The sequence below is a fragment of the Peromyscus eremicus genome, chromosome 10, assembly GCF_949786415.1.
Source record: "Peromyscus eremicus chromosome 10, PerEre_H2_v1, whole genome shotgun sequence".
In the NCBI taxonomy this organism is placed as follows: domain Eukaryota; kingdom Metazoa; phylum Chordata; class Mammalia; order Rodentia; family Cricetidae; genus Peromyscus; species Peromyscus eremicus.
Genome location: NC_081426.1, coordinates 43970699 through 43994653, shown reverse-complemented (window position 1 = coordinate 43994653; position 23955 = coordinate 43970699). Strand labels below are relative to the sequence as shown.

Here is a 23955-nt window from a genome sequence, read left to right as displayed (position 1 = left end):
GTGAGTGTGTGTGTGTCTGTGTGTGTGTGTGTGTGTGTGTGTGTGTGTGTGTGTGTGTGTGTGTGTTAATAGGGAGGGATTGAGCCTAAGGTTTTTGTGAACACTAGGCAAGCAGTCTGCCATTGAACTGTATGCCCAGCTACAATGAGATTCTAAGAGCAGGGTACCATATTCACACAACTTAGTGATAGGAACTTAGACAAACCCCTTGACCACTGCATGCCTACAGTCCTCATTTTTGGAAAAGAGATGCTAACAGTGCCACCTTGTAGTGACTATAAGAATTGGATAAGATCATAGTGTTGAAAGTACTGAGTTTCACTTATCAATAAGACTGCTAAGTAAGATTCAGTGACAACTAATCTTCCATGTTCTCAAGTGACCACCTGTGACCAATCTGAAGGTCTTGACATTGAATGGTCATTTGGACTCTGTTCTGTTCCAGATAGTTAGGACAAGATTGACTATTTGAAAAAGTAAAATGTCTACAAGTTTCTCTCATAGTTAATACAACACTTTTGTTTTAATTAAGTCCATTTCTGTTTATTTGATCTTTGAAAAGTTGGAGTAGATGTATGAAAAAATAAACCATCTCAGACTAACTGGCATACAAAGGTAGCATGGGGCAGTTGGGTGGTGGGGCTGGTATGGCAAAGTGAGCATTGTTTGAAATAATATGACAACATCAAACACCCAGTGATAAAAATTAACTGCAAGTAGGTCCCAAGGAACTTGAATTCTGAGATGATTTGTCTCACAGGAGCCTCTCACATGCTGACTTATCTCTTCTTAATATAGCCCTTCTTTGCCTCCATCTCAGAATGAGTTGCCTCTATGTGACCCATTTAACGTGATCTCCCAAAGGCTGTTGCACCTGCCAACACAACCTCAGATCCTTGCACAACCTACCAGCCAACTCAGTCCTCTCATTCGATCAAATCCAGACTTCCCTGAGAGAGAAAAACAACTGGGCAAGGCCATCTTTTTTTTCACAATGCCACAGAAATCAGACACCACAGGGAATGGGCTTTTTTCCTTTGTCTCATCAGCACTGAGCAGGATTATACAGAACATAGAAATAGGGAAACTCTGTTATGAGAGAAGATAGCTACAAGTTTCAGAAAGCATGCTTCCAGTAAGACAGAGATGGGGAAGAAAGAGAGAAAGAGGAGAAGGAAGGGGGAAGAAAGGAAGGTGGGGAGGGGGGAGGAAGGAAAGGAAAGGAAAAGGAAAAAGGAAAGGAGGGATGGGAGGAGGGAGAGATGAAGGGATGGAGAGAAGGGAAGTCAGGCAGGCCAAATTAGCCAACTATGAAATTATAATAGAATTTGTTTTGATCACATGTCCAACCTCTGTCAGGTATGTGCTAATATTCTTTGAGTGGCAGGCACCTCTAGACTCATACCACCAGCTTCTTGGGTGGTCCAAGAACTGTTTTAGTTCTCTGCTGCTGCTGTAACAAATTGCACATAAAGTGTCTATGGCTCTGGAGGCCAGAAATCCAAATAGTTTTCAAGAGGTTTAGGACAAGATGGCAATAAAGGCACCTTCCTTTGGCAAGCTTTCATGTGCAGTCTACCTCCTTGCCTTTTCTGGGTGGTAGGGGTCCCCTTGCATGCCTTCTCTGCGGTTCCTTTCTTCATCTTCACCTCATCTCTCCTCTCCAATCTGTTTCAGTCCTCATATCCCCTCTGACTCTAAAAAATCTGTCCTCCTTCCCTTAATAATCCATGTGATTACAGTGGTCCCACACAGATCATCCAAGATAATCTCATCTTCATGTCCTTACTGTAAAGTTTCTCTTGCTAGCTAAGGTATTGTCTTCATGATGTCTAAAATTCAAAACATTATATGTTTGTCATGTAAGGAAACATTATTCAGGCGACAGTTAAGCTGAACATAAAACAGAAGGTAGCTGTGAGCTAGTCTTCTTATGTAAGCCATTCCTACGGAGTACTCTTACACTTGATGTCTTAAGTGAACAAGAACTTCTGCACGTATATTCACATTTTTTCCTTCCTTTCCGAGACTTGTGTCTCCTAGCAATCCCATAAAAACCTACATTTGTGGCAGATATGAAAATGCACTTAGACAGCTGAAAAATACAGAGCTATGTGACTTCAGTTGCCAACTCATTCTTTTCTTGTTAAACCCTGAAAATTTGACATTTGAAAAAGAAAAGCTATGCTAGAATCTTACTTTGTAAAATATTCTCCCAGTTTGAGAACATAGAATTTTACAAGGTTCCAAATGTCCCATAATCAAACTTTGGAATGGGTAGTCAAACATAGAGAGAGAGACCGAGACAGAGAGAGACAGAGATAGAAACAGAAAGACAGAGAGAGACAGAGACACCTAGAGAGACAGAGACAGAGAGAGTGTCTTGTGTTCCTGGGCAACAACAGTAAGAACGTTTTGTTTTGTTTTGTTTTGTTTTGTTTTAATCTTTACATGTTCTTTGAGAAAATGTTTAAATGGGGTGGCACACAATGGCCTTTCTGAGTTTAAACCATTCCAATCTCTTCAACAGATCACTGCACAAGAATGAGCAGCCGCTTGCTGAAATCCCACTTCCTGTAAGCACCTCCTGTGCCTTCTTGTTCAGAAGAAACTTCAGATTATTCATCAGCTATGACTGAGGCCAAACACAAAAAGAACTGTGTGTGATGGCCAGGTGATCACCAAGTGCGCTTGGCAAGAGTCTGTCCTCACCACCCCCAGGTCACTCAACTGACTCCAGCAACCTTTGTGCCTCTATGTCAATGTTCCAGTTTCTCTGCCTCCCTGCTCTTGGATCACTGACTCACAGTGTGTCCACAAACTTCTGTATGTGTTAAGTTGTCTCTCAATGTTTGATATATTGGTACAGCTTCATACTTCTTTAGCTAAAAACCTTGGTAAAAGTTAGGAGATTGTTCAGCCTGTACAGTGCTTGGCTTGTAAGCCTGAGGACCTGAGTTCAGTTCCCAGAAACAATAGTTTTAAAAGTATGGTGTAATGGAATAGGCTTATAATATCAGAGCTGATGTGACATAGACAGGAAGATCCCTGAAGTTCACTGGCTAGCCCAGCCAGCCTGGGCTACTTGGCGAGTTGCTAGCCAAAAGGGGACCCTCTCTCAAAAACAGGGAGGTGGAGGGTAATGAGCCTAAAAAAAGGCATGCAAAGACTGTCTGCTGGCCTCTACAAGCATGTAAATAAATGTACATATACACATACTTTTGCCTCTGTGCAACACAAAGAATAAATAAATAAGTCTTAAGAGAGAATATCTTCAGCCAGGCGGTGGTGGTGCACGCCTTTAATCCCAGCACTCAGAAGGCAGAGGCAGGTGGATCTCTGTGAGTTTGAGGCCAGCCTGGGCTACAGAGTGAGTTCCAGGAAATGCACAAAGCTACACAGAGAAACCTTGTCTTGAAAAAAAAAACAAAAACAAAAACAAAAACAAAAAAAAAGAGAGAGAGAGAATATCTTCAGTATCTGGGCAATTTGGAGAGAAAAAGAAGATCATGTGTCATACAATGAGTTAAAAACCACAGTGGGTCTGGGTCAGTTTTCTCTGTAGCAAAATATATTAATATCTTCATCAACTATGATAAACCAAGATAATGAAAGAAGTATTCACACACACTCACTTCCACTTGGAATGCCTGTTTAGTTGTAGAGAAGACCTCAGTAAGAGGCCTCAGGATCCTAGAAGTTCAGAGAGAGAATGGTAGGGCTGTCTTATAACCCTGGTGGTGGTCACAATTCTGAAGATTATTATCATTTTGTTCTGTACCATCCAAGTGGAAGCTCATTGGAAACTCCACCAATGGAAAGAGTCTTGGTAACATGGAACTTCTACTTATTTAATGAGCAAAATTACAGCAGAGTTCAGGTGGTTTTGCATGGTTTTTGGTGCACTCCATACTGAGCACTAGGATTTTGATGGCAGATCTAAGCTGAACTCAGTAATAACCAAATTTGTCATCTTGGAAATTTTGAACCCAGCCTTATGCCCATGGCCCATGTTATGGAGGCCTCTCATGCATGGGCCTAATAGGAACATAAATTTGCAAAAGTAAGTGCTGTGTTTGGCACACTGACTGACATGTACTACCTGCTCAATAAAAGGAGATTATCACTGTACTCAGTGGTTTTTATGATTGTTACTGACCTTAATAAATTAAGGAACTATTTACTAAATCCTTCTGTAGCTGAAGTTTTCCTATGTCCCAGCCTATCGGCAATTGGGATAAATCTTTCCGACTTGTGTCCCCCAAGTAAACACACAGAGACTTATACTACTTGTAAACTGTATGGCCATGGCAGGCTTCTTGCTATCTGTTCTTATATCTTAAATTAACCCATTTCTATAAGTCTATACCTTGCCACATGGCCCGTGGCTTACCAGTATCTTACATCATGCTTCTCCTCTTGGCGGCTTGCAGCGTCTCCCTCCCCAGCCTACTTCCACCCAGCATTCTCCTCTCTCCTTGTCCCTCCTACACTACCCTTCTTGCCTGGCTACTGGCCAATCAGTGTTTTATTTATCAATCAATCATAGCAACATATATTCACAGCATACGGGACATCCCACAGCATCCTTCTCTGGAAGGCAGTAGACTAGATTTCAGAGCTCTTCAGACAGAATTATCTGCCCTTCACAATATAAGCAATTCAAGGGATTCCCTTCCATCTGTGTTGTGAGTTCATAGCACAGTCTTTTAGGCATAAGTCATACTCAATATACTCTGAGTGGAATTAAATACAAAGTGCTCTCAACAGTAATAGTAAAGAGCATGAGAAATTTGCATGCGCTATGAGCTTTGCATGTGCTTTGAGATGGTAGATGATTGATAGATAGGTAGATAGATAGATAGATAGATAGATAGATAGATAGATAGATAGATAGATAGATAGGTGATAGATATGATTGATAGATGATAGAAAGGGAGAGAGAGAAAGAGGGAGAGAGAGAGACAGAAAGAGAATACAGATTAGATTATCTTCTCCTTGGAACAGATGGAGATTTTAGAGCAAAAAAAACATTCATGCTCAGCCTGAATGGGAGGTTAGGCCTTCAGCAGATGTAATTGGGGGTTAAAGAAAGGCCATTCTAAGCATGAAGAAGAGTGTGAGCAAATTCCTCCAAATGTAAAAGATGTGTATTATGTTTAATAAGTGGTGGTAACTTGTGTGTTTGGGAGATTTCATACAAATACACCAGGGAAAATGGCACCTTAGAAGGCTTCAGAAGTGAGTTAAAACTAAGTCAAATAGAATCTAGAATGATACAGGAGGAAGAAAATTTCTTACTGAGCCTTGAAAGAATGAAAACAATGTTTTTCAGTTTCTGTTTTAGCAGGAGATGACCCAGCCTACTATGAGTTAGACCAAGTTTTAGGAAAGTTGATGTGGTTGTATTTATAGGAAAGACTGGAGGACAGAAAAGGAGAAGGCAGGCAAATCTGTCTGTGTGTGCCAAAAAGTCCTTGTTTAAAATAATAAACAGGTGAGGGCTAGAAGGATGCTGAGTAAGGGAGAAGGCTAACAGTTGCAAAGGCACAAAGACAGTCAAGTACAATTGGCAACCAGTGAGATGAAAGAAGCAAGACAGTGAGCTCACTCAGAGTCAATTGTTAGAGCCTGAGGTATCATGGTACCAAAGAAAAAAGAAGGCAGAGATGTTGAGTGAGTAAGATAGGAAAATATGGGTTCATCTTTGAGCTGACCAACATATCACCTCTTGTTCAAAGTCAGAAATAAAAACAATCAATGATGTGCCATAATTCTACATTCAATTTGATTATTGTCTCCTGAATTCAGCAATAGGCCTCCTTATCTTGAGTTGTTCCTGTTTGGGGAGCTCCAGCCCTAAAGTCCATCGTGTCATACAAGCCTCTGTGGTTGTAGATACATTTCACAAGGAGGAAATAGCCAGTCTCCTGTGAGACAAACACTGCAAATTCCCAAGCACAGGCAGGAACTAGTGTAATGAGTTGTTGCATTACTAACTTAGGTAACTTACACATGGCATTATGCAGGCTCTGAGAGTGTGGAAAGTTTGGTGACATAGAGAGAGGAGCCACTCTCAGGTCATGCAATTGTCCATCCTGTGTTTACGGGTTGCTCCCTAAGTCTTACACTCAGCACACCTCATTTGCTTGATCTAGTACCTCTTCTATGAGTTGCATGAATTCTTTTCCAGGACCAAGTAATAATAAAGGGTGTGTGGTTAGGAGCCATATGCTGTAGAATATGGGCTTGGCAAACTTTTCCTGCAAAGAACCAGATCGTTAACATTTTGGACTTTGTAGGCCATATGCTCTCCACCCCAACTACTCACTTTTGCCATTGCAGTAGGGAAGCAACTATAGATGATGTGTAATGAATGGCCATGGCTGTGCTCCAGTAAAACTTTATTTACAAAAACAGGTGGTGGGCCAGATTTGGTCCCCAGGCCAAGATTCCAAGTCTATTTATACAAAATGTAGCTAGATCATAAGTTTAGATTTCAGATCTATTTGCCAAATAGGTGGACTTGGACATCCACATCTATAAAATATGATCATGGTGTCTTCCTTATTGGTTTGAGAATGAGAGAAAATGGGTGTTAAAATGCCTAAGTAAGGCATCCAATGCAGAAGTCAATGTTTCTTTTATTTATGCATTATAAGAATAGCTAGCACTTAATAAATGTCTATGATAGGCCAGGTACTATATGAAGCACAAAATTATTCCATGTAATCTTTAATAATTCTCTGAAGTGTAAACTCTTGTGGCATTCCTTTCTACTCATGGAGAAACTAAGTCACTGAGTGATGCCAAGAGAAACCAATACACACAGTGTGTGATGATACACCGGATGCTTCACACTTCGTCTCAACTAAGTGCGCTCCAGGGAGCTGGGGACTAAGCCCTCTGCTGTCTTTGGGAGCGCAGTGCAGCTGAAATTCTCCTAAGTCTTTCAGGTTCTTTAGGGCTTTCATAATTCCTCATGGGTGACATAACTACAAAAGTAGTTTAATACAACAGCTTTTAGGAATTCACCTTCACTGAGGTAACATCTTACATGAATAAAACCCTTATTCCAGCCTTCTCCCTGCCAATATACCCCTCCTTCCTCCAACAGTTCAAGAGCCCAGGCAAACCAAAATATTATTGAGAAAGCTAATGCAAACCCATTTCAAAAATTTTATCCTATAATCACTCTGAAAACTTGTGATTTTCAAAGCTGCCCTGCAGAACAGCATGCTGGATTAATTATGCCAGACTGCAGCAGTAACCTTGAATTAAAGCTGCAACCTTCTATTTTTAAGAAACACTTGCCTTTCTGGTTGATGAAACCTGTCGTCCCATCAGGTAACAGACGTGACCAGGAAAGAGAGAAGCGGTAATGAGTCAATCCAAGCTGTTTGATACATTTCAAATCTTCTTCCCACAGAGTGTAGCTGCCACAAGCTACATCACCAGTCTGGTTCTCAAAAACTCGCTCTCCTCCCTGATGGGTGAATGTGTCCCAGACACAAGGGCCTCTTCCATCTGCATCCCAGCCTCCTGAGAAAAGAAAGAAAATGAAATGGTGTCTTGACACCAAGAGGCATATGTGGAATGTAAATATTTGTCACCAAAAGAACATACCTCATTAACTCAATGTACCATATTTATAACTTTAAAATGTGCCTTTAAAATAACATGCATGAGTGGGTTATGTGTTTAACTGTCCTTGATCCCTAAAGCTGACTAGTAGCAAATGAAAACTTATTGCATAGTGCTCTTGCATAGCAGGCTTTCATGGTTCATTATCTGAAGCTCTCTCAGCCGGTAAACAGAGGCAGTCCCCAGCTTACGAATGTCTTTGAGTTGCAAGCTTTGTTGCTTTGAGAACATTACTCCTGGTGGTGACTGACAATCTTGTCCTTGCTTATCAGAGTCTGAAGACCTTATCTCTGCTGCCTACACTTGAACCAATTTTCCTTTATTTCTGACAGAGATGTCTTTAATGGTCCAGCCTGTTATTTGTAGAAAGACACAAAGAACTTCCACTGTTGATAATAGGATTTAAAATATGTTTGTTTGTACTTCTATTAATTAAACAGATGTTTTGTATCAAGCACTATGCCTAGTGAAGGAGATTCTCAGGAGGACTATGCTGTGCACATTGTTGAGTAACTTACCCAATTCCAACTATCAGTTGTAAAACTGCTAATATAAAAGCCCTGGCCTTCACAGAAACTCAGGAAAGACAAATGAAAATTTATTTTCCAATTGTGAGGTAAAGTCAGAGGAGATTTCTTTCTGCTTGGTAATTTTATAAACTTAAAATTGATTTAAAGTATGAAATATATTGAATATATATATAAAACAGGGTTGTTATGTTTTGTATAATTGAGAGCATGTAAAACAAACTATGAAGCCTGAGCCTAGAGTATATCTGGAAATGATGGATTTAGGTTAGTGCTTAGATGTGGAGAGAAAGGGAAAGTAGAATTAGAGAGAAATACAAGGATCTTCAAGGGTATTCCCTATGTGTTTCTCCTTAAACATGACAGAAGACATATGGATGGATGTCTATTACATGATCTATATTCCCTCTTACAAACCTAAAATATTTCATTATAATGTCTCTATAAGAAAGAGTATGATCAAAAAGCAGTGACAAGGGCATATAGTTGGAAGTTTTTCTGTGTTCCCCCTGGTCCTGCAGCCTCTCAGACCCAAGTAAACACACAGAGACTTATATCAATTACAAATTGCATGGCCATTGCCTATGGCTCAATTTTCTTGCTAGCTAGCTCTTATAACTAAACTCAGCCCATTTCTATTAACCTATATGTCACCACGTGTGCCATGACTTTACCTGAATGCTATTACATGTTACTCCCTGGATGGTGGGATGGCATCTCTATATCGCAACCCACATGAGACATGAAGTAGAAAGCTGTTTTTGGCTCCATTATTGTGTGTTTAGAAGCTCCTTTTAAACTCTTTTAGGCCTATGGAAATTTGAGAGCCCTACATTGGTACTCCAAATATAGCCGGAAAGTATCTCTGGTCCCACCAAGCCCCCACAGACCCATGGCCACTTATAAAAAAATCACTCAGAAGCTTATATTAATTATAACTGCTCAGCCATTAGCTTAGGCTTATTACTGACTAGCTCTTACATTTAAATTAACCCATAATTCTTACCTATCTTTAGCCACGAGGCTTGGCACTTTTTCTCAGTTCTGCCTTGCCATCTTGCTTCTTCTGTGTCTGGCTGGTGACTCTGACTCAGCCTTCCTCTTCCCAGAATTCTCTTTGTCTGCTTGTCCTGCCTATAATTTCTGCCTGGCTACTGTCCAATCAGCGTTTTATTTAGCAACCAATCAGAGCAACACATATTCACAGCATACAGAACGACATCCCACAGCAAGGAACCTCTGGTCCTCACTGGGAATCTGTGGACTCACATGTGACTAGCTGTAACAGAATCAACTGTAGTCTCCAGCTTGTTAAAAGGAGGGCATTGGTAATAAAAGAAATGATGGGAAGTAACTAAGAGGAGACAGAAGAATCACTAAAGGGGGGAGTCAGACAAAAGCAAAAGTGACTGTATATATCAAGGTAGGGTACTAATACCTACACAAAGATGCCATTGCCACACCTGTCATGTCTGTCTGTGGGCTTAGAGAGAATGATAAAAGGCTGCAGGTGGAAGAGTCACAAAAATGAAAACATAAATTTCCAGTATCATTCTTATGGATTGACCACTTGGACTAATAAATGAAGAGTCTTAATCTGAGAGAATTTAAGCAGTGTAAGTGCTGGCTAATACTTTGTTGTTGGCTGTGTTTATAAATACGTGGAAGTATATCATCAATGGATATATGAACACACTTCACAAATAATAATACACAATGCCCCTTACAGTAAGTTTCCTGTCACCAACTGATTGTGATAGAACATTTTCATTTTGTCAAATTCTCATACCTATAGCCATGCTATGGTTGCAACCTGACAAGGCTGTGAGTTCTCTCATGACTGTTGATTGATATTTTAAGTTAAAGGAACAGACAAAATGAAAAGAAAAAAGTTTTAGAACTTGACTCGTTTGCTCGTGACACCAGTATTTCTTTACTGAGTTAGATAAGCATTTTATACAGCAGACTATTTCCTCAGTGTTCTGTGCTACTCACAATGTACCAGCCACAGATAGGAAAGACTTGACTTCCAGCTGCATTGCTAACATTTTCTCTATCACTTACGTAGGCCTGGACCACAAACAAAAAGACAAATCAGACACTGAGTTTTAGCAGATACCTATACCTCTGGTGTAAATACCTGCATTGTGGCCAGTTTCAAGCAACCTATGGGGTATTATGCAATGCAGAGTTGGGAAAAAATGAGCAGTAGCATACACCTTAAACTTCTCCATGCACAGGAAGCCACAAAATATCCACAGCATATGTAATAGTAAAATATAAGTTATGATTTTGTGTTTACCAGCTTAGCTTTACTATGAATTACATACTTATGAGTTTATGTAATTTTATTTTTAGTATTGGCTGTATTTAACCAACAGCTCATGAATCATAACAGTAGGATTTGTTATGGACCAATAAAGGTTGGGCTCCCATCACTGATATTTTCTTAAGTTCACCATCATTAGTAGTAAGAGTGCCATTTGTATCTGGATCTTTGAGGTCCAGGTCTTTCACTAGACCATACTGATCTTAGTCATAATGTTTCAGAATCATGAAGATGGAATACACCATGCCCCACTACTCCATGTATAAAGGCTAAAAGGTATATTTTTGATACATGATCCATCTAACATGACTTAAAGAAGCTTTGATAATCACATAGACAGACAAAAAGATCCTGAAGAGGACCAGCTAATTCTCTATATGTTACTCAGATGAGACACATCAAAATGTATAATACATCTATGAGAAATGAAGCTTTGAATTGAGAATTAACAATTACAGTGGAAGCTTTGTCAGGAACAGAGAGCAGGCAGCACTTACTCCAACACAGCTCCAACACAAATGCTGCTGATTGGGTGATTTTAATAATTCAGTTTCTCCTAATTGCAGTATGTCTGGTCTGAAACTGTGCCTGTCCTTTAGTGAAGAGGACTAACATTACCATGTGGAACATATATTCTGAACCATATTCTAAATACCTATAACTCTTGGATTAAATTAGGAAATATATTTTAAATGCATTATGTATCTCACAGGAAGTGAGAACACAAAGTGAGAAGGGTGATTTAGAGGCTGAGTGAATAATGACTCGGGCTTTTGTGAGGGTTTTAACATATATAAGTGTGAATGGTATTTCAACATTAGCATGAAAAGGAGAAATAAGAACCGACTGTAGTTAAAAAGTTTGGATTATATATGAAGTGGTATAATATCATTTAATGGTGACAGGACAAAAGATATGTACTGTAAAAATCCCTAAAGGAAATACTAAAGTAACAAAATAAGAAATTATAGCTAATATACCTGCAAAGAATATGAAATGAAATCGTAAAATGTAACCTAAAAATACTCAAAAAATAGGAGGAAAATAAAAGACAGATGGGAGAAGTAAAAAACAAATAGTAAGATGGACCACAGACATTCAGGCGGCAGCACAGACCATGGACATCAACATGGTCTCCAGCGGCAGTATGACCCTAGGACATCAACATCGTTTCAGGAGGCAGCACAGACCACAGACATCTGCTTGGCTTTTGGTGTTAACACAGGCCTCAGATATCAACACAACCTCTGGCTACAGTAGGACCACAGACCAAAACATGGCCCTTGGTGGCAGTGTGGACCATGAACATCTTCATGGCTTCAGATGGCCACACAGGCCTCTTGCGTTAACATGGTCCCTGGATGCCTATTTTTTTTCTAATGAGAGACAGAAAGAGAGTTGATCCAGATGGCATGGGGGGCAAGGAGGAAGTGGGAGGAGTAGACGGACAGGAACCCATAACCAGGATATATTACTTGACAAAAAAAAAAATCTATTTTCAATAACAAAAGAAAATTTTAAAAAATTACAAAAAAATATCGAATGTTAAATATGCAAACCTAAGGAAATCTATGGCTCTGATATTGGCGTTCTGTAATTCAGATCTTTAAGTTTCAACTTTTAAATAAATATAGCTAGGAGACCCTTTGGTTTGGGACATCTTAAAAAATAGATGTTCAGTCAGTCTCTCTCTACTCATGTCAATATATTATTAAATATAAATGAATCTAAACAACCTACTTGAAAGACAGAAATTATCATGTTGAATGAAACTGTAAAACACAACTTTAGATTAGCCACGGGAAATTAATTTACTTTAAAGAGAAATGTGAAAGAGTAATTAAAGTGGTGTGATAGAAATATCATACAATGTTACCATTACCCTGAAAACAAGAATCACTATATTAATATCAATGTAGATTTCCAGGTAAAAATTACCAGGCATAATGTCGGTTCTTTATATTATAGAGCTTAGTTTATCCAGAGAATATAACAATGACAAACGTAAATGCACCTAATGAAAATACTGCCAGGTGGTGATGACGTACACCTTTAATCCCAGCACCTGGGAAGCAGAGGCAGGTAGATCTCTGAGTTTGAGGCCAGCCTGTTCTATAAACTGAGTGCCAAGAGAGCCAGGACTACACAGTGAAACCCTGTCTCTAAAAACCAAAATAAAATAAAAATAAATTTCAAAAGTACCTAAGTAAAAAATAGCAGTGCCCCAAATGCCAAGTCCACAATTATATTTGAATATTTTTTAAAAACTGAGGCAAACTAGAAAAGTAGGCAAAATATGCTAATAGTTTCTTCCTAAAAGAGAAAACATATATTTAGTGAGGATTATTGTTGTTGTTGTTTGTTTGTTTCCTATGTAAGAGATCACCTGCCAGCCAAGCCTGGCAGAGAAGCAAGTAGGCAGAAAGCAGGTAGGCAAGCTTTAGATCTTCATGCTACCCTCTGTCCTTCAAATCCAACCCCCCAGTTCCATCCCCAGTCAGTAGCAGACTACCTGTTGTGTCCTCTCCTTACTCTCTGCCCAATTCCCAGGGGACTAAGCACATCCTGGTAGAAAACCCTTCTTTCCTCCCTCCTGTGGACTTCTTTATCTCATGCCACCCTACTCCCAGTCCAGCCCCATTCCTAAGTATCAGCTCCCAATACCTAGAAACCCATTTTACTCAAACAGCTAGTGGCCACACCTAGCACAATCCCAGGACAATTCCCTACCAGGAAACACACAGCCACTACACTCTACTGAGAACCAGAAGAGGCAACAGAAACCATGGAACAAAACACCCAAGTAACAAACACAAGACCTGAGATCAGCACCTAAAATTATAATCATTCCAAGCCCAGATGCCTGGATGCCAGCATAAAAACACAGTGACAGCCAGGACAATGTATCTCCACTAGAGCTCAGCAACCCTACCACAGTACACTCTGAATGTTGCAACATGGCTGAAGCATAAGTTGAAGAGCCTAAAATTGCCTTTATGAATATGACAGGGATCCTTAAAGAGTAAATTAATAAATTCCTAAAAGAAATCTATGAAAACACAAACAGTGGAAGGAAATGAATGAAATGGTTAAAGACCTGAAAGTGGAATGGAATCAATAAAAGATAAAACAATAAAAAAAAACTGAGGGAAATCTGGAAATGAAAAATTGGCAACTTCAGAGGCAATCCTCACTAAGAAAATACAAGGGATGGAAGAAAGAATCTCAGGCATTGAAGACACAATAGAAGAAATGGATACCTCAGTTAAAGAAAGTGTAAACTCTACAAAAAAATAATCCTGGTGTGTAGCTAGAGTTTTCCTGTCTGGCCCACAGTCAGGACAAATCTTTATCACCCGCCAGTCCCACAGCCGCTCAGACCCAACCAAGTAAACACAGAGACTTATATTGCTTACAAACTGTATGGCCATGGCAGGCTTCTTGCTAACTGTTCTTATAGCTTAAATTAATCCATTTCCATAAATCTATACCTTGCCACGTGGCTCGTGGCTTACCGGCATCTTCACATGCTGCTTGTCATGGTGGCGGCTGGCAGTGACTCCTCTGCCTTCCTGTTCTTTCTTTTCTCCTCTCTGTTAGTCCCGCCTATACTTCCTGCCTAGCCACTGGCCAATCAGTGTTTTATTTATTGACCAATCAGAGCAACACATTTGCCATACAGAACATCCCACAGTACTGGTGCAAAACATCCAGGAAATTTGGGACACTATGACAAGACCAAATCTAAAATTAATGGGACTAGAGGAAGGAGAAGAAACCTAGGTCAAAGGCACAGAAAATATTTTCAACAAAATCATTGAAGAAAATTTCCCTAACCTGAAGAAGGGGACACCTGTCAAGATACAAGAAGCATACACAGCACCACATAGACTAGATCAGAAAAGAAATTACCCTCAGCACTTAATAATCCAAACACTAAATGTACTGAACAAAAGGAACATTAAAGGCTGTAAGGGAAAAGAGCAAGTAACATATAAAGTTAAGCCTATTAGATTAACACTTGACTTCTCAATAGATACTTGAAAAGCCAGAGGGTCCTGGACAGACATTCTACAGACTCTAAGAGACCACAGATACCAGCCTGGAATAGTATACGTGGCAAAATTTTCAGTTACCATAGATGGAGAAAATAAGACATTCCATGATAAAAACCAAATACAAATCCAGCCCTATAGAAGGCACTAAGAGGAAAACCACAACCTAAGGAGGTTGCCCACACCTGAGAAAACACAGGAATAATGGCAGACCAGTAAATTAAAAGAAGGGAAAAACACATACACCACAACAACAAAATAACAAGAATAAACAAACACTACTTACAACATCAATGTTTTCAATTCCCCAATAAAAAGACACAAACTAACAGAATGCATGTGAAAACAGGATCCATCCTTCTGCTGCATGCCAGAAACACACTTCAACATCAAGTATTCACATCACCTCTGGGTAAAAGGATGGAAAAAGATATTCTAAGAAAATGGACCCAAGAAGCAAGTTGATGTATCTATTTTAGTATCTGATAAAATGGACTTCACATCAAAACTCATCAGAAGAGATAAGGAGCACTACATACACCAAAGAAAAATCCACCAAGAAGACACTGCAATTCTTAACACCTATGCACCAAACCAAAGAGCACCTAAGTTTATAAAAGAAACATTACTATAGCTTAAATCACGCACTGACCCTCAAATACTGATAGTAAGAGATGTCAATACCACACGCTCAGCAAAACAAGTCATCCAGACAAAAACTAAACAGAAATACTGGAGATAATATAAAAAGCAAATGGACCTAACAGATTTTTACAGAACATTTCACCTCAAAACAAAAGAATATACGCTCTTATGAGCACCTCATTAAACATTCTCCAAAAATGACCACTTACTCAGACATAAAGCAAGTCTCAACAGATACAAGAAAACCTGAAATAACACCCTACATCCTATCAGACCACCATGTATTGAAACAGGATATCAACAACAACAGAAACAATAACTCATGGAAACTGAACAACTCTATACTGAAGAGAAAATGGGTCAAGATTGAAATTAAAAAAAAAAATCAAAGAGTTTCTAGAATTGAACAAAAAATGAATACCCAAACTTATGGAACACAATGAAAGTGGTTCTAAGAGGCATGGTCAAATCACTAAGTGCCTACATTTAAAAAAAAGAGATGTCTTGTACTAGTTACTTATCACACATCAGAAAGCTCTAAAACAAAAGGAAATCACATTCAAAAAGAGTAGATGGAAAGAAATAATAAAATTCAGGGATGAAATAAATAAAATAGAACCAAAAAATAAAAAATATCAATGAAACAAAAAGTTAGTCCTTTGAGAAAATCATTAAGGTTGACAAACCCTTATCCAAATTAACTAAAAGGCAAAGAGAAAATATAAAAATTAACAAAATTAGAAATGAAAGAGGGGACATAACAGACACTGAGAAGTTTCAGGAAATCATAAGGACATACTTTAAAGTTCTGTACTCAAACAAATTGTAAATCGAAATGAAATGGATAATATTCTCAATACACACCACTTACCAAAGTTAATCAAGATCAGGTAAGCAATTTAAACCAACCTCTAGTGAAATAAAAGCAATAATTAAAAGTCTATAGCCAAAAATAAATAAATAAATAAAAGGCCTAAGGCTAGATGATTTTAGCACAGAATTCTACCAGGCTTTTAAAGAAGAGTTGATGCCAAGACTCTTCTAATTATTCCCCAAAATACAAACAGAAGGTACATTGTCTGATTCATTTTACAAAACCACAATTACCCTGATACCCAAACTCCATAAGGACCCAACAGAGAAAGAGAATTACAGGCCAGTTTCCCTTATGTACAAAGGCATGAAAATACTCAAAAAAATACTTGCCAATTGAATCTAAGAACATATCAAAAAGGTCATCAGCCATGATCAAGTAGGCTTCATCCCAGAGATGCAAGGATGGTTCAACATAGCTAAATCAATACATGCATTCCACCATATAAACAAACAGAAAGACAAAGACCATATAATAATCTCATTAGATGCAAAAAAAGGCCTTTGACAAAATCTGATACTCTTTCATGGTAAAAAATTCTGGAGACATTAAGAATACAAAGAACATAATTCAACATAAAAAAGGCAGTGAACAGAAAACTCACAGCCAAAATCACCCTAAATTTAGAGAAATTCAAAGTAATTCCTCTGAAATCAGGAACAAAACAAGGTTTTCCACTCTTTCCATGCCTATTCAATAGAGTTCTTAAAGTCTTAGTGAGAGCATTAAGAAAACTGATGGAGATCAAGGGGATACAAATTAGGTAAGAATAACTCAAAAATATCTTTATTTGCAGATAATATGATAATATACATAAGTGACCCAAAAAATTCACCAGGGAAACTCCTATAGCTGATAAACACTTTCATCAAAGTAGGTGGATACAAACTTAACTCACAAAAATAATAGCCTTCCTATATATAAATGACAAATGGACTGAGAAAGAAATCAGGGAAACAGCACCTTCCACAATAGCCTCAAATAATACAAAATATCTTGGGGGTAACTCTAAGCAAGAAAGTTAAAGATTTGTGTGATAAAAACATTGGGACATTAAAGAAAGAAATTGAAGAAGATATCAGGAGATGGAAGTTCTCATGCTCATGGATTAGTAGGATTAATATTATAAAAATGGCCGTCCAACCAAAAGCAAACCACAGATTCAATATAATACCCATCAAAATTCCAACACAGTTTTTCACAGATCTTCAAAGGCAATTTTCAGCTTCATATGGAAACACACACACACACACACACACACACACACACACACACACACACACACACACAAAGTCCTGAATGGTAAGAGACCTGCTGGTATCACCATCCCCAACTTCAAATTTTGCTACAGAGATATGGTAATAAAAACAGCATGGTATTGGCATAAAAACAGACACACTGGTTAATGGAATCAAACTGAAGATCCAGACATAAATCCACATACTTAAGGACACTTACATTTTGATAAAGATGTCATAAATACACACTAGAAAAAAGACAGCATCTTCAACAAATGGTGCTGGTCAAACTGGATGGTTGCATGAAGAATCTATATAAATCCATATTCATCACCCTGCACAAAACTCAACTCAAAAATGGATCAAAGTCATGAACATAAAGCTACATATGCTGAACCTAACAAAAGAGAAAGTGAGGAATATTCCTGAACTCATTGGTACTGGAAAAGACTTTCTGAACAGAATACCATTAGCACAGGCACTAAAATCAACAATTAATAACAGAGACCTCATGAAACTGAAAAGCTTCTGTATGGCAAAGGATATCATCATTAGGACAAAGCAGCAGACTACAGAATGGGAAAAGATTTTTACCAGCTCCACATTCAATAGAGGGCTAATAACCATAATATGTAAAAAAAACTATTAAAAATTAGAATATCAAGAAAACAAATAGACCAATTTAAAAATGGAGTAAAGATCTAAACAGAATTCTCAAAAGAGGAAGTTCAAATGGCTGCAAAACACTAAAAGAAATGTTCAACATCTTTAGACACCAGGGAAATGCAAATCAGAAATACTTTGAGATTTCATCTTACAACCATCAGAATAGCTAAGGTCAATAAAACAAATGACAGCCCATGCTGAGGAGGATGTAGATAGAGTAAGAGGAAAGTATGCCCATTGCTTGAACAAGGCCTGCATGGCTATGTACCAGATAGGATCCTAGAACTGAAAGAGAAGTGACCTCATAATCCCATTCCTAATACAGAAGCTATTTCCAATTGATAACCACTTGCAAATGAAAATTTAGTTTTCTACAAAAGAATCTCATTGGGGAAACAAACTACTCTTTAGTGTAGGCTTCATGCCCAACAGTAGATGGTCAACACAAAATGAACTCAATACTATCTTTGGAGGTTCCTTGTCTTACACTGTCATGTCACGGCTTTTTTAAGTCTTATTTTGCACACACACACACACACACACACACACACACACACACACACACACACATTCTCTCTCTCTCTCTCTCTCTCTCTCTCTCTCTCCTATTACTCTACAAGCCCTATGAGTATATATTATGGCTTCCAGTTAAGTGTATTCATGGGATACCTAATGGTGTAAAAGAGGGGTCTCTGCATCTCTGTCTGTTTCTTGTGCCCTTTCTTAGGCTTTTTTCCTTGTTTTGTTGTTATTGTTCTTTGTTTCCTCCTGTTACAATGTTTTGGGTTTTGTTCTATCTTATTAGATTTTTATTTTATGTTATTTTATTATTATCACTTAGAAGCCTGTTTGTTTTCTAATGAGAGACAAAAAGGGAGTGAATCCAGATGTGAGGGGAGGTAGGTAAGGACTGGAAGGAGTAGGAGGAGGGGAATTGTAATCATGATATACTATCTCAAAAAAATCTGTTTTCAATAAGAGGGGAGGAAAAGAAATAAGAAAACCAGCCAATACATCACCCTGCCAGTATTCCATGCCTCAGAAAAGCAGATCCCAAGCCTTCTCACTCTGGCTAGGAGATAGAGTTTGGGGCATCTCAACTCAGAGTAGAAATGTCTTCCCCCATAACCACTTCCTCTGTGTTACAGAATGTAAAGGCACCTGAAGGGTCAGGCCTTTAGTGGTATTAGTCTGACCCTCATTTTAGAGAAAGAAAACAGTACACAGTGAGGCAGAGGGAGGGAAATGTGAACACAGGACAGCAGTATAGGGTCTTGAGCCTCCTGAGACATGAGGAGTTTACTAAAGGCAGAAGTCTGATCCTTGATTTTTCTCTTCCTCCCTATGTAAAACCCTGCTCAGCATGGGCTTTGTGTAGCTCTCTCTGGTAAGTGGAAGTTCTAGAAAGTTTCTGATAAGCTCCCAGGGCCAACCCAGCTGGGAAATACAGCCCAGGCAGAGAGTCAAAGCTGACCTCTTCTTGGAGCATGATTCCAGTGACCAGCCCTGGGTCCATAGGCCTGAAAGAGCACATGCCTTCCAGAATGGCTAGAGTGTGGGGTCAGGAAGCTGAGGTTGTTTGCATTCCAATGAGCTTTTCCAGGTCAAAAACCAGCACCAGGCACCTGTAAGTCCTAAAGTGTAAACCAGCCCTGATAGCCAAGGCCTTCTCTCATCTAACCCTGCCCATCACTATCACCTAGGCCAACCTCTCCCTCTTCCACAGTCACCCTGCTAGATGCTCAGTTAGATTATCAAAAACTCATGTGTTGTAGCCCCTAGTCCTTGAGCATGGGACTGGATTTGGAGATGTGTTAAAACCATAACTCTATGAGGCTATCAGGAGTGGGCCCTCCTGCAGTCTAACTGATGTCACATGTGACAAAGAAATTAGAGACATAAAGACACAGCAAAGGTGTGCACACACATACAAACACACATACACACACACACACACACACACACACACACACACACACAAGGCACAGTAATAATCATCGATCTCGAATCCAAGGGAAGAGTCCTCAGAAGAAATTCAACCTACTACACCTTGATCTTGGACTCTCAACTTATAGAGTCACTGGGAAATTAGTTTCTATTCATTCTGGGGCATTTTGTTATAGCATCCCAAACAACCTAATACAATTCCTGCCTAAAAATTATACATTTTTATACCTAAACTTAGTATAAGCTAAATTCCCTCAGAGAGCTATTCCACCCTCCTCCTTAGACCCAATGACTAACTACACTTCAGGACATCCTTACTGACAAACCCTTGAAATGCCATATGTTAGAAAGTTGATCTGATTAGCCTTTATCCATGAGGATATATATATTTCAGGCTTAGCAGATGCCTGAAACTACAAATACTACTGAAATCTGTGCTTTTCATATATGAACAATTAAATAAAATCTAAATTACAGGTCAAAAAATAAATCAATGGAAATAGATAAAAATCAGAATGAGACATCATTCTACACCCACAGTTGGCAGACACGTAAAAGCTGGATACTATCAGGCACTGAAGGGGGTGCTGTTCAGTGGGAATGTACACAGAGTATCCATCGGAGAGAAAAATAAAAGCATCTATAAGTGTGAAAAAAACAAATAGCATTGCACAAATTAGTAATTCACATACTACCAAATGTCTACCAAAGTGAAACAGAGATACACATAGTTATGGTTGAAGCTCAAGATTAATAAATAAATAGTAGGAACAAAGAAAACTCTGGAAGCAATTCAAATTTTCCTTGTCCAGACAATAAATAAATAAACTATAAACTATGTATACAATAAAAGATTACATAAGAGTAAGAGTAAATGAACTCCATCTGTACAAACCAACCTGCATCAAGCCCCCCATATTAAAGTAAGACAATATAAGCAAGTTTTGAATGTATGTAGAATGTATTTTCTCTGTGTAAGATTAGTGGTAACAGATTGTTAGCTACAGTTTCCTCTAGTAAAACCATAAAGAAATCCAAGAGTTAATAAATGTAAAATTCACTTGAGTGAATACCTGAGCAAAACAAATAATGGATAGGGTTGTGAAAATATGGTGACTATTAAAATATTTTTTATTAAATACACATATGTTATAAATTTCATTTCAACTATTGTGAATCTAACAAAACCAACTTTATAACACATTTCATTGTTCATAGCAGGTCTTTTGTTAGGCATTAGCTTTGGGTCAACCTTATACCAATATCTTATTTTTTATTCCATTCTTTTATTCCTCATAATAATCCTTAAAAGTATGAATATTCTTCAAAATGAGTATTATTGTTTCAATAATAATAGAAAACTAGAACAAATAGACTGAGTGACTTTCCCAAAATTGTACAGCAGATACCAATGAATATCAAAATGTGATATGCCAATCTGCCTATAGCAATCCCAGCAGAGCAAATGTCTGACTTTGTTACTTATTACTTGGGTAAGTATGGAAAAATATAAAATCTTCCTTTATGAGTTAGTTTTATTCAGTATTTATACTTTTAACAAGTTTTACATATCCATGCCATTCTGAGAAACTCACAATTTTGTCACTATCGTACAAACAAATATTGGCTGCATGAAGACAGAGTTATTAAACTGTGTGAAAACATGAGGCAAAAATCAAAAGTGTATACTCAAGAGTTGATACTGCTATTGAGAGTCAGGTGACTTACACAAGAAAAAGCATATTGATGTAGGTGTTTGTGGAAAGGTGAGTATTAGTCCTCACAGTAGCTAATAAGGAGAAAAGTTGATTCATGATTCCCATACAGTGCTTACAGTGCCTAGAGAAAGGAGCTGCTATGAGCTCAAGCATCAGGTAGCAATACTGTAATATTCTCAACCAGAAATGTTTATTCTTTAATAATATTTGGAAGAAAATAAAATTGTCTTTTGAATTTCCATCCTATTAAAAATTACAAGGAATTTCAACAAAAATGGGAAATGTTGAGTCTCTGAGGTAGTAAATGCACTCACTGCTAAGCCTGAAGTCACAAGTTCAGTCTTTAAGACCCAAATGATAGAAGAGAATGAACTCCTGTCTACATATATACACACACATACACAACACACACACACACACACATACACAACTCGCACACACACACAACACACACACACAATGAGAATGTCTCCTGCTGTGAAATAATCCTTTTATACACTGTGAAGATTGATTGCTGAGATTGGTTTAATAAAGGAGCTGACTGGTCAATAGCTGAACATGATAAAGTTAGGTGGGAAAACCAATTTGTGAATGCTGAGAAAGAGAAGGGCACAGTCAGGAGTCACCAGCCAAACCAAAGAGGGAGCAGGAGATAAACATACTATGCTAATAAAGGTCCTGCCATGTAATAGAGCATAAATAAGGAATATGGGTTAACTTAAAATGTAAGAGCTAGTTAGCAATAAGGCTGAGCTACTGACTGAGCATTTGTAATTAATATTAAGCCTCTGAGTGATTATTTGGCTGCACGACAGAAAATCTCCACCTACAGTCCCCTATAGCATCAGGCATTTGAACACTTGGTCCCCGTTTTGATGACACTGTTTGGGAGACTTAGGAGACGTGACCCTTGAAGGAAGTATGTCACTGGAGATGAGCTTTGAAAGTTTAAAGACCCTTGCCATTTCAAGTTTGCTCTCTGTGTGTCATGCTTGCAGTTCATGATGTGAGCCCTCGGCTTTCTACTCCTGCCACCTGCTGCCTTTAACCCATCTTCATGGACTCTAACTCTGTGAAACCACAAGCCCAAGAAATCTCTTTCTTCTGTAAGTTGCCCTGGTCATGGTGTCTTATCACAGTGATAGAAAAGTAACTAATAGGATATGCATACAAACAACAAATAAATAAAATATAATAAAATTTTATTTAAAATTTTGATATTTAACATTAATGACATCCAAGGCTGCAATATATAACAGAAATTGCAGAGGTCCCACAGCTAGGTATGAGTGAGCCTCTGTGCTTTCTCTGGCTTATGATTCATATAACTTCTCTGTATTTGTTATGAAAGCACAGTTACTTTACACAGACTTTCTAGTTCATCTGCAATAGTCAAAGCACTAGTGAGCATGATGGATTTCAATACATGCTGCACATGTTAGCTCTCCTCTCCTACTCTAGGCTCAAGACAGTGAACAATAACTACATATCTAAAAACCATGACCAGTTTGGGGTTTTAGCTTCTTTCTATCACATGCTATAGGCAGAAGTTGCCTGTCCCAACTAACTGCTCCTAAATAACTGGCAGCTGTTTCCCAAATAACTGACTTGGAGACTTAATATAAATTATAAATGATTGGCTGATAGCTCAGGCTTGTTACTGACTAGCTCATACAACTCAAATCATTTCTATTAATCTATGTGCTGCCCTGAGGCTCGTGGCTTTTACTTCTATCCCATTTTATGTGTCCCACTTGTTCTTCAGCTGACTGGCTACTCGTTTATCCCAGCATTATCTTTGTCTCAGGCTGTCTCATCCAATCTCTTCCCACCCAGCTATTAGCCAGTCAGCTTTTTATTAACAATGAGAGCTAATAACATATTTACAGCATACAAAGATTGTTCCACAGCAACATACTTTTTATACCATAGTGTACATGTAGAAAATGTTCTAAACAGCAATAGTTGCATATATCTGTATAATCAAGAATGCATGGTTTGGCTAGGGTGGTTGGTATTGTGAGGCTTCCTGAATTATAAGAAGTGATGGTAGGACTGGGCAGTGGTGGTGCATGCCTTTAATTCCAGCACTTGGGAGGCAGAGGCAGGTGGTTCTCTGTGAGTTCAAGGCCAGCCTGGTCTACAAAGCAAGATCCAGGAAAGGCTTCAAAGCTACACAAAGAAACCCTGTCTCAAAAAGCAAAAAAATAAAAAAGAAGTGATAATAGATGGCACCACATTGCTGTTATTATTGCTACAACAATATCCTTTGAGAAGTCAAAGATGTGTATAAGCCTCTGTCCTATGCACAA

At 38.4% G+C, this 23955-nt stretch overlaps 1 protein-coding gene across 1 annotated transcript in view; it reads right to left on the bottom strand.

Moving 5' to 3' along the window:
* Nucleotides 1–23955, bottom strand: part of LOC131920626 (cytosolic beta-glucosidase) — a 140180-nt gene that overhangs the window by 72746 nt on the left and 43479 nt on the right. The window contains exon 2 of the mRNA XM_059275046.1: nucleotides 7315–7542. Coding sequence (XP_059131029.1) covers nucleotides 7315–7542 — 228 coding nt within the window. The remainder of the gene's footprint in view (nucleotides 1–7314; nucleotides 7543–23955) is intronic.